Source organism: Ursus arctos, unplaced genomic scaffold, assembly GCF_023065955.2.
Source record: "Ursus arctos isolate Adak ecotype North America unplaced genomic scaffold, UrsArc2.0 scaffold_3, whole genome shotgun sequence".
Classification (NCBI taxonomy): domain Eukaryota; kingdom Metazoa; phylum Chordata; class Mammalia; order Carnivora; family Ursidae; genus Ursus; species Ursus arctos.
The window spans coordinates 46,046,451-46,058,682 of NW_026622985.1; the positions used below are offsets into that span (position 1 = coordinate 46,046,451).

A 12,232-nucleotide genomic window follows, 5' to 3' on the forward strand; every position below is an offset into this window, starting at 1 on the left:
AGAGGTCAGACTCTGCTAAACTCATCACAATTCACCATTTTGAAATGATAGTTACTAAGGCGAGAAGACAATTATGCAGAGTTTAATCAGATGGGAATACGTGAGTTAACTGGAGGAAAAAAAAACTGAAATATAATCAGCAATTCAGATGCAAGGGCTTTTTAGCATTTTAAAATAATAACTATAAAGCTACTCTTTCTGTTGACTTTTAATTTGCACTTCTCTGGAAGCCTGATTATATCCTAGGCTTTTTTTTTATTGATTGCTGACCTTTTCCTCGCATTTGATGTCAAATACCATGCAATGAATGTATCATCAATGTAACAAGGCCAGAAACAGATCAGTAAATTGAATGTGACCATGAGAAATAGATCTAATTCTTGGCTTAGCTTAGACTAGAGGAGTCTTACTTATAATCTTCTTTTATTCCATTTCATTTTTCCTAGTATATTCATTTACCAATTCATGATTAGCAATCAAAACAGTGATGATTTTATTATCACCAAAACTTTTGTTTCAATGTTTTTTTTTTTCTTTTTTTTTTTTTAAGATTTTATTTATTTATTTGACAGAAAGAGAGACAGCCAGTGAAGAGAGGGAACACAAGCAGGGGGAGTGGGAGAGAAAGAAGCAGTCTCCCAGGGGAGCAGGGAGCCCAATGTGGGGCTGGATCCCCGACTCTGGGATCATGCCCTGAGCCGAAGGCTGACGCTTAGCAACTGAGCCACCCAGGCGCCCCTGTTTCAACAATATAGTCTTTTGATTGTGAAAAGCTATTGTCAGGTCAAGTCCTTTTTATGCCTCAGATTTTGGAACACATTAATTTTTAAGATTAACTCTAAGGCCATCTACTAAAGGTGCTATCTAGTTGAGAGGGAAGAAATGGCTAAAGTGTCTTAAATTTCTATTATGTTAAATATCCCATATGGAGCAATGATAAGCAACTGAAATAGACATATGAGACAATATATTTTTGGTATATTCAACCTATGATATAATTCTTATGAATGTCTCAAATATTAATATGATGATATAATATGAAATAGTTTAAGATCTAGTTAGTAAGGCTGGAAGATAAATCAATAGTGAACTATGAATTGTCACTTTATCTAATGGTACAATAGTTAACATTATTATAAAATCTAGAGATGTTTTCTGTCTTTATATACGTTGAGACTCTCCTACCTCTCATGGGAAAGGGACAATATTAATGTCCTTATTTAACTCACTGTGCCATGTGTAATATACATGTGACTTTTAAACTTGCAATTACAAAGAGAACAATCTGCTACAAAAGAGTACCAAGAACCCCTTCCTGTTCAGATTCCAAAAGGGAAAACTCAGAAGATCTTATCAGTACATAACCAAGCCCCTCTGGTTCTCATTTGGAGTTATGGGATCAATCATTTGATTGAATTGGCACACCAGCTCTCTCTCTCGCTCTCTTTCTATGTATATGTATATGTACATATACATATATATACATATGTGTATATATATATACATATGTGTGTGTGTGTGTGTGTAAAAAAATCTGGTTTAAGACTGTGATTATATTGCTTAATATTATAACATGACAGACTTGAAAACATTGAAAAATTAGCTTTTGTTTTCTTTGTTGTTTTTATTTTGTTTTCTTTGTTGTTTTCGGGGCCATGCAATAGTATTCAAAATTCTCCCAGCATGTGATAGTGATTTTTTCACAATTTCTTTCTCAAACCTAGCTGTCCATTGGGATCACCTGGAAAACCTTAAAAACTGCTGATATCTGATTTCTACTGCCAGAAATGATGATGTAATTTGGATGGCAGCCTGGACATTGGGTCTAATACTAGCTCCTCCATGTGATTGTAATGGGCAGCGGACCTGGCATCCTCGGTGTATATAAATATGATATTCTCATTACAACTCACTGCTGGATTGCCACCTAACTTTTTAAATCATCCCTTTACCGAAAGATTGTTTCTCTTCCTCTCTCTCTCCTCTCTTACTGCAGAACTTTCTGTCAAAACCGAAATGTGCCTTATCAAAAAAATCAGTTACCCTGCTACATATATTCTAATTTTTGTAAACATGTACCTTTTCCATACATGTTAAAGGCAAGGACAATAGCTTTTAGTAGTGTTTATTTTTGTTAAAAGAAACTGATGGAATTGAAGGTTAAATCGCCTTCTGATTGCACAGATTAAACAAAAAAGTATTACATATTTCAGCTTTACAAAGCATCTTATTGATTTAAAAAGATCCATACTATAGATAAAGTTCATGATACAACATATATGTAATAAGGAGACTAAAATATTTATTTTACATATCTACAACATGTATTCTCATATTTCTAGATCAACCATAAATCATACAGGAAAATATTTAGGTACATGGGAAAGCTTCAAAACATAAAAAATTAACAGTTTGAAAAAAAAATCACATGTGAAAGCTCATTAAATAATAACCTTGACAAATAAATAGTTCATCAGTTTTACTTATTAGCTGCTGCCATGCATTTCTGGCATTCCATTCTAAGCAAGGGTCAGCATGCAGGGTATAATTTCATACTATGAGACTGTCAAAACTATGGGGCTGATTTTTGAAGTGAAATGTCACAATATCTTGCCCTCTTTCAAAGGAGATCACTCATGGCTGCTAAACTGTTTCCATGAAAATTACCCCCCCCCCCAAAAAAAGCACCTTTCTGAAGTGTTACTGTGAAGGTTCAGTGGCAACTATTTTTTTTAACTTTTTAATTTTGAAGGGATTTTGTTGGGGATGGGCTGGGGGATGGGCTGGGGAGTGGAGGGTAAACTTGAAGCCCTTTTCTGTTTTAAAAAGTAATGACTCAGTGATGTATACTGTATCACCAGTCTTTGGAGAACCATGGGGAATTAAAACTACAGGTGGCCTGGGATTTAAATACAAATCGCCCTCCTGGATATGCGTACATCTTGAAAACCTGAAAAGCGATTCCCAAAGAAGGTCCTGATACTTAGGACAGCTTGGTGGGTTTGATCAAAGCAGAAAGCATATATTTTCAAGTAACAAAATAGCAATGGCAGGCTCGAGTCTTCCAAGCAATCGAATCTGTAAAGCAGATGGTTACGAGTCAGTCTCGTTTGGAGAGTCTGAGTTCTAACTCAGGCTGTGCTTGCTGGATTTGCTGGCTCTTTTCCGCTCTCTGTGGTGCTGGGCTGGCTTGGCAGGCGACATGCTCTCAAAATTGTGACTGGATTCGTTGTGCTGCCGCGTGTACCTCTTGCACTTGCAGGCGGTGACCACTGTGATTTTGTAGGTGCGCGTGCTGCCATCTTGGCACTGCAGCTGGATTCTCTGGGTGCGCGTTTTGTCATTGACACACCTCCATTCCTGAGAGCTCCTCCTGCTCCAGTACTTTGTTCCGTAGCCTCCTCCAATCCAGTTGGGGAGCACCGGCAGGGGCAAGCACTCGCCAGCACACACCAGCTCTTTCAGAGGGCTGATGCTGGTGCACTGGCCATCAGAGATGTATTTGGTGGAACGCAGTTCCCGGCAACCCACTTGAACTCGAGCTGCAGGAAACAGAAAAGAAGGTGCGTTAAAGACAACAAGCAAATGAACACTCGAAAGAAAGAAAGAAAGAAAGAAAGAAAGAAAGAAAGAAAGAAAGAAAGAAAGAAAGAAAGAAAGAAAGAAATTGTACCCAAATGATAGCAAATTGTTAAATAGAAAAGCAAACCCCTATATTATTTTCACAATGCAAAAATCTGCCTGGATGGTGATAGAGACACTTTCATGAAAATTATATCAGTTACATGCCTATACATTTTTTTGAAACAAAATAACCTAGGCCTGATTTCTGTTTTCATGGATAATATTAGCTAACAGCTTACTAAAGTATTTGAAAATCCCATTTCTTTTAGACTTACACCCCAGTAAGGGTTAAGCAGCTCTTACACTTGTGTAACATATGCATTCTTCAGTAAGCTAAAAAAGAGTAGACTTTAACGTTCTTTTTCTCACAGGTCATATCAGTTAATACCTGCAAGTGCTTTTAATTAGGGTTTTTTTTTTAATCTACTGGGAAAATGTGGAAAGTATTTAAATATTGTGTACAATGCATATGCTCTCTACAATATTTTGTTTCAATTAAAAATTCAGCTGCAGAGAATCATACGTACATATGTGTACAAAGTCTGACATTTTGCATATCAAACTCAATAACTACATTTTAAACATAAATTCCCAAGCTATCTTTTAAAAACAAATATTAAAATGTTTGAAATGCAACATGTCACTACAACTCAAAATTTGAAGAATATAAAAGCCCCCAAATCAGGAACGTATGGTTGCCATAACAACTTGGCTACATTTCCCTGAATTTTATGGCAGAAAAATGCCTAACATGTCTGATTTACAACTGCAAAAGGAGCCATGGTGCTCGTTTCCTGAACATTGGTCATGGCAAACTTTTTGTTTAGTTACTTGAATTTGGTAAGTATGTTCTCTAATTGGCTGTTTCTGGTTATGTGCCTTATGTAATTAAAGCAAAAATTAATCTTGAAACATTTGAGTTTTCCTTTCCATGACTTTGTTATCTAAACTCGAGGAGAATCGCCTATAACAAACTTGAAAAGAAATCAAAGCTTGTTAACCAGAAAAAAAGAATGTTTATAAGTACAGACTGCCGAAATCCGAAAGATTAAAAACTACAGGGAACATTGACGTAGCCTTGCACTGAAGTGGAAAACCGAGAGCTAATCTGAAGGAGATACTGACTTGGGAATTGTACTTTGTCTCTCTGCCTCAGTACTTCGGAGGTGAGAGATGTAGCCTAAAGGGATGTAGTAGTTGTGAAACAATGTATGTAGATGTACACACGTCTGTACACAGTGCGGGAGTAAAATGAAACAGCAAACGCGTTGGCTGGTCAGTGAGCTCTGCCAGTGTGACTCTGATTCCAGCTTCCCTTCCGGCATCTGCCTTAGAAATGCACCTGGAAACAGCCAGAGATGAGTTTGCCTTGCCTCGCTTTTTGTTCCCATGTACATAGAGACTCAGCATTTTTGCAGTGACAGCTCATTGACAATGAATACCCACCACATTGCTCGGTAATCTAATAATAATCAGAGCCTTCTTGTGTACCCAAAAGCAACTCTCTTCATGGAAGTGAAAACACCTTGGTTTTCTTAGAAAGACATTAATACTCCTACTTGCTTTTTAAAGGTAGAAGCTACTTTTAGCAGTTGAAAGGAGTTGAGGTGGAGCAAAAGATGTGTGTCAGATTTCCTGTGCACTGTTTCTCTGTGTCTCTCTTAAAACCTGATTGTTAGCATATGAACTTTTCTTGAAGGAAAGAAGTGAAGCAAAAGTTAGGAGAAGAAATTTGAATCCCTCTAAGTAGTGGTTCATTAGTGTGTCAGTTGAGCAAACAGAAAAGAAAACAAATACTCGCTCTACAAAATATTTTTGTACTGTTATTACTTTAAATCTCTTAAGTTATAAAAGTTTCCCCAGTCTTTCCCAGAAATATACAATTACCCAAATCTTGATCTGGTTAATAAGTAAGTATCTCAGAAAAATATGATTCTCCAGTATTTTCGGTTATATCTCTTTTACACTGATTATCATTAAAACTCTCAACTATTTCACTGGACATATTTTAGAAATCTGTGTGAGCCATTTTTTCCCCCCGGAAAGCCTGTGATTTCCTATACATACTTTGCTTAGGTATGTTTATACCCTTTACCACAATTGTACATGTCCTGAAATACACAGAAAACAACCTGAATTTAAGCTATCTAGAACAACACTTTTTAAAAAAATTCTCATTTTGCACGATTTTTAAAAAGCAACAGTTTAATTCCTAGAAACATTTTCTTTTTTGGATGTTTGCTAGAACTTAAGTCCACGCCTGCATTATCCAGCCACTGCTTTAGTTATATTAACTTTGTAGGGAAGAATGCCAATCTCCACATGCAATAGATTACTCCCAGCTTGTTTAGCAAAATATACAAGGTTCAGGTTAGTTAGCACTGAAACAATTCTATAGGAATGTGAGCTAATGCTACCAAAAAAGAAGAAAAAAACCAAATACAGGCAAGTAAAACACACTTACTGTTCCGATCCAGTCCAGTGTTACTGAAATGCCTGCCTCCATTTCTGGCTTGATTCATCGTGCTGTTGCTGCTGGGGTGTGCTGGAACAGGTTTAACCACATGTGAATAAAGGATTTCTGTGGCATCATTTTTAAAAGCCAAACAGCTTTTCATTAGGATGCACGCAAGGGGAATGAGATAGAAATGAATGGCAGGAGGAAGCATGGCGAGAGAGGATTTGCTTGGCTGGAGAGCTGGTTAATTCCTTTCCTTCTGCTTCTGCACTGTAACTGTGAAATTCCTCCTCAAGGTTCCCTTTATATATCCAGTGAGGTTTGGCGTTCATTCAGGTGTAAAGTTGTATAGAGCTTCAGAGTGAAAACACAGAGAAGGGGTGGGATCCCTACATGACCCTGCAAAAGAATTTTACCAATGGAAGAGGAGACTACAGAAAAGGAGGAGCTTGGTATACAAATTGCCTGAAATTTCAGAGTTGTACTTCGTCCGTTTCTGGGAGCTAAAGCAGCCAGGCACATTCTATAGCAACTCCAGACCATCTCCCTCTGCCACTTCCTCTCCGGAATCTAGTTCACATTCGGGTTTAATTTAAATGAGAATACACTGCTGTCCATTTGAAGAGATTTACATTCCCACGGTTGTTTTGTACTCCCCTCAGATTCTGAAGTATCGCGGGTGGGGAGCGGTTTCGTCCCAGATAATAGGAGGAATTCGTGTGAGTTGTGCGGGACTTGCGCGAAGCACCTATTAGACATATTTTGTTTCTCAAGAAGCAAACCAACATATTTTTTTTCCTTTAAAGTATAAGGCATACGGAGCTCAAATCTGCCCCCTGGACACACTTAAATAATGCAGCTTTGATCTGCGTGAACCGCTGCTCTGCTAGGTAGATTATTGCCAGGGGTCTGTGTGGAGAATAATGAGCAGCGCTCTTTCTGCATTAAAATAACTACTAACGATTTTCATCTGAAAAATATGTCACAGTCGTGAACATTCACAGCATGGTTTTGCATGGAAAAAAAGCCATTTCTGACAGATTATTGTTTAGCAAACTCAAAATAATTTTGCTAGGTTTTTCATGTGCTGCGTAACACACGTTCTACCTGTATTTACTAAGCACTTTGTTCATTACTTCCTTTGACTCTGCTGCCCACGTAAGAAATTAGTACTTTCCTCAACTTCTTTATCCACACCTGCAACAGATGTGCCATTTACACTGCGATTCTCCATTCCTTAAAAAAAAAAAAAAAAAAATCATGAAATTTCATCTGATTTATGGGACATTTTGATTGGAATAATTACACGCTCTGAATCCTCCTTTCAGTTTTGGATCTTTTTTTGCCCTTTGTGTGGTTCCTAAAATGACCTCAGAGCATGGATATTTTGTATCTCTCTCCTTTATAAACTTTTAATACCTATCATATCTATCTATCTACCTACCTATTACCTGCCTATCCATGTTGCCAAGTGGCGCTATTGACAATGAGGAATAGATAATTCTTTGTTGTAGGGTGCTGTTCTGTGACTTTAGCAGCACACCTGGCTTCTACCCTCTAGATGCCATTAGTATAGCCCCACCCCATCCATTATAACAAAAAATGTCACCGGCCTTTGCCAACTATCCCCTGCAGGCCAAAATCACCCTAGCAGAGAACTCCTGATTACCTACCCAACTATCTATCTCACTATAAAAAGAGTGTAAAATTAAGAATAAAAGACTAATTATTTAATAATACTAAGAAATTATGAGGGTTTTTTAGAAGAAAAGTATTATTACGGTTTTGTTGTTTAAAATCAACTACTTCTGTTTTAGAGGTATATGCTGAAATAGTCTTCGATGAAATGATATGATGTCTGGAATAAACTTCAAAAATAATTAGGGAAGGGGTTAGTTAGAAGTGTGGCTGAGGCAAGACTGGTCATGTGTTAACGGTTGTTAGGACTGGAAGGTGGATGTTCTATTCTGTTTACTCTTGTGTATATTCAAAATTCTACATAATCAAAAATTTAAAAACTAAAGCAAAAAAAATCAATTTAATGTATGGCTTAATAACAATCAGATCCCTATCCTAAAGTTATGTGTAGTCATTTGTTCTAATATTCTTTTGGAAAAATAATTTATCAGTTGATTGTATGCACATGGAAATAATACAACAGGTATCCTTCTAAAATAGTAACAGAAGTTTCTTTACTACTTATCAGGGTACTTGGTATTAATTACATGAAGCATGTTAATATTAACCATTGACCAGTAGACCTAATGCCTAAAGGAAGTAAGAGGATGAAAGTAATCTAATCTCTTCCCCATCACTATTTTGTGTGTGTCTCTGTGTGTGTGTGTGTGTGTGTGTGTGTGTGTGAGAAGGAGAAGATACTTTAATTTGCGGTTTATTGTGGTGGGTTAATCAGATTGACTGAATTATAATTGTTAAATCTGTGCCTAGTATTCTGCCTGATAATACCCCAGACAGAAGCAAATTAGGGATGACGGCAATATAGTTGGTGCATGTGGACAGGAAAATTTCCAAGCTCTTAGGTCCAATACATCCCCGGGGACCAAATTAGAAAATTACTTTGATAAAATAGAAATAATCATAAATTTGATATTTAACAGTTCGTCTGTCCAGTTTAAAACTACTACATTAGGAATAACCACAAACTCTAAGATTATGGGTAGAAATATTTGATATAATTGATTAAGAAAGTATTCCCCTGAACAAGCTATGGTCTTTTTCGTCTCCGAAACTCTGTACGTACATATTTTTCCTTCTGCTTGGAAAATCTTCCTGTAATACTTTCCTCATTCCCTTCTTCATTGGCTAATACATGTCTTTCCTTCAAGTCTCACTTTCGATAGAACTAGGACCAAGGAAACTCCCTTGCTGTCTACTCCTCAAGTCTGGAGTCAGTGCCCCATCCATTGTACCAGAGTGGCTAGTTGTCTGATGGCTTTGAAAGCCTTCTGATACAAGAATGATTTTTATCTTATGAACAGCATTGAATAAGTGGATGAATTAGTTGTTCAAGAAAAATAGAAAAAGAACTATCCTTTCACATAGTCAGACATTGGTTAATATTTGTGGTAGGCGATCATAAAGATGGCCCCTAATAATCTTCTACTCATGGTATTGACACCCCTGAAGCCATCTGCTCCCCTGAGTGTGCATTGCACCTAGTGACTAACTGCTAATGAATAAAATATAGTAATGAGACATGAATTCTATGAATAAGTTACCAAAGGACTGTGACTTCAGGCTTCCTTACCCGCTTTAGCTCTCTTACTTGCTTTGCTAGAAACCAGCTACCATGACGTAAGCTTTCCCGCAGAGAGTTGGCACAAGTAGCAAGGAATGGATGTCTCTTACCAACAAGGAAATGAAGCCTTCAGCCAAACATACTGTGAGGACCTGAATTCTATCACAGTCACATGGGTGAGTTTGAAAGCAAACCTCACAGTCTGTCTTTGGTTGAGGCTACAGCCCTGGCTTAGGCCCTGTGACCTTATGAAACTCTTTAAGTCAGAGGGATTCACAGAAACTATGAAATAATACATGTTATTTTAACTAAGTTTGGAGGTAGTTTGTTGCACATCCATAGATAATATATTACCTGTTTAAAAATGAAGATATAGTAATTAAACTATTAATTTTGTGAATAACATTAGAGACTTGGAAGCTTTAGATGTGAAACCCTTCTGGGGCGCCTGGGTGGCACAGCGGTTAAGCGTCTGCCTTCGGCTCAGGGCGTGATCCCGGCGTTATGGGATCGAGCCCCACATCAGGCTCCTCCGCTATGAGCCTGCTTCTTCCTCTCCCACTCCCCCTGCTTGTGTTCCCTCTCTCACTGGCTGTCTCTATCTCTGTCGAATAAATGAATAAAGTCTTTTAAAAAAAAAAAAAAAGATGTGAAACCCTTCAATATGGTGGCTGGGCAACTTCCATTCCTGGGGCTTTGAAACCTATTTTCCAGTCCTCAGCTGAGTCATCAATGTTGTTCTGTTATTAACTATCAAATAACAATATAGAATTACTACTATTGGACTGATGTGCAAAAGCTGGAAAGTAACTTTAATGCTCTAAATAATATTGTTGGTCATGTGACTCCTAGCACTGGAATCAGAAAATCTAAATTTCAATCAATTTCTGCTCTTTATAATCTCTTTGAACTTGGTTATAGTTCCTGAAACTAAGTTAGTTGCTTCATGTGTAAAACATGACCAAACTTACCTATCTCACTGAGGAGTAAAAAACACGAGAGTGTCTAGCACAAAACCTGGCCCAGAAGAAATGTGGAAAAAATAGTGACTGAATATGAGTTTAAGAGTACTGTTTCTCATTAGAGTCTTTGAATTTAAAAATGAGTTTGGGAAGATTAGAGAAGTCTCCAACAAATACAATTAACTCAATTTAAGGTGGAGAACAAAAGATAAAAGGAAGGAGATTGTTTAGCTTGATTAAATAAGTAATAAAAAATTTGTAAATGTTTTTTGTTTAAAAATAATTAGCCTGACCAATTGTGTGTTTTTTTTTTTTTTAATCTCTGACAGGGGAAGAACCAGGATAAATATAAATATAAACAAACTATATTTATTGAATGCAACAATGAGCTATATCTGGTCCTCTGTGGATTTAAACTTTGTTCAGAGAGTTCCAGTTAATAAGATAGAGCTTGTTAACTGGCAAAGTAATTGACCGTCATTAGTTTAGAAGAAAAAGAGAGCTACTATAGAATCTTCAAGCATAAAAATCCTTAAAGAGAGGATGAATTAACATCTTTTATTCATTTCGTATCATTATGTGTTGAGCCCAGTATTCGTCAAAGACGTTGTAGGCCAGGGTCTGCAAAGCCGAATGAGACATGGAGCTTGCTGTCTCTCCTTTCCCAAAAGCTCCTGTTTAGAATTCCGGTAAAGGAATTTCCCTTAACCTGATCCTTCTGTACAATTTTCTTCCTCCCTCATCACCTTTATTAGTCATCTCTTTATTTATTTTTTCTTTTTGCTTAAATGCTTTTTGGTTTTATTTGTAGAATAAATGTGTTTTTATTGCTGTTATAAGCTGCCATGACATAGACAACATTTACTGACATAATGCCCGGTGTCACCTGAAATACAACCCAAATGAAACATTCCAACCCCAGTGGATGTATTTCTAGATGAAGTTCTCAATCTTGGCACTATTGACATTCTGGGCCAGGTAATTTTTTGTTATGGGAGCCGTCCTGTATATGGTAGGGTAGCAGCATCCCTGGGCTCTATCCCCCAGACACCAATTGCACCTCCCTCCCCCAGCTGTGAACAAAAAGGTATCCTCAGACATTGCCAGATGTATCCCCGGTGTGCAAAATAGTCCTGGGTTATAAACTACTGGTCTAGGCAAATTCTCCAGTAAACTTCCTAAAAAGGCCAGCAAGCTACTATTAAGGAAATCCTCCCATGCAAGTTCTAGGGAGCAGGTGAAGACAGTCGGGGCTTCCATATGATTGTACAAAGTAGGGAGAGTAGTAAGTTGTCCTTTCCACTGGCCTTTGCTACCTCGTAAGGTAGGAACTAATGTCCCCACTGTGCATTCAGCTCACGCGAGTTTCTGAAATCAGTGTGACCAAAGCTGGTAGCATATTAAATAAACTGTCCCCAGTAGTGGGAGCTAGAATTAGTTTTGTTCCACAAGCCTGATAGTTGTTCTAAAAGTATATTTTACCTGGCAGCCTGTTAGATATGCAAATTCTAGGCCTGACCTCAGACCCTGAGTCAGAATCTTCTGGTGTAGAACCCAGGAACCTCTGTTCTAACAAACTCTCCTAGTCATTGTTATGCATGCTAAACTTTGAGATGCTGTGCTCTAGAATACACCTGTGCCCTGTCCCCAAAGTCTCCGTGACAGTTGCCTAATCTCTTTAACTAGGACTCTGCTCTGGATTCTTCCAGTCTGCACAGTCAGATGGAAGCCTGGCCCTAAAGCTTAGCTCAATTGGCCAAAACCTGAACCCATTTCCTCTTCCTGTATTTATTTCTCCCCAGGGCCTGGATATTCTCCGTGTCTTCCAGTGACTGATTAATGCTTTGTTCCACAGAGATGGACACGACAGTTACTACCTACGGTGAAATCATTGCTCACTAGAAATTTTGGCAGCCATACCTAATTCTC

The 12,232-nt window shown here is 37.8% G+C and overlaps 1 protein-coding gene across 1 annotated transcript; it reads right to left on the bottom strand.

Annotated features, from left to right (window-relative positions):
* Positions 1 to 2,109: 2,109 nt before the first annotated feature.
* On the bottom strand, positions 2,110 to 6,439 carry SOSTDC1 (sclerostin domain containing 1). Its single transcript, XM_026506938.4, has 2 exons — positions 6,089 to 6,439; positions 2,110 to 3,542 (listed from the first exon to the last, which is right to left on the bottom strand). The coding sequence occupies exons 1-2, from the start codon at positions 6,291 to 6,293 to the stop codon at positions 3,127 to 3,129; spliced, it is 621 nt and encodes a 206-aa protein (XP_026362723.1). The 5' UTR covers positions 6,294 to 6,439; the 3' UTR covers positions 2,110 to 3,126.
* Positions 6,440 to 12,232: the final 5,793 nt, after the last annotated feature.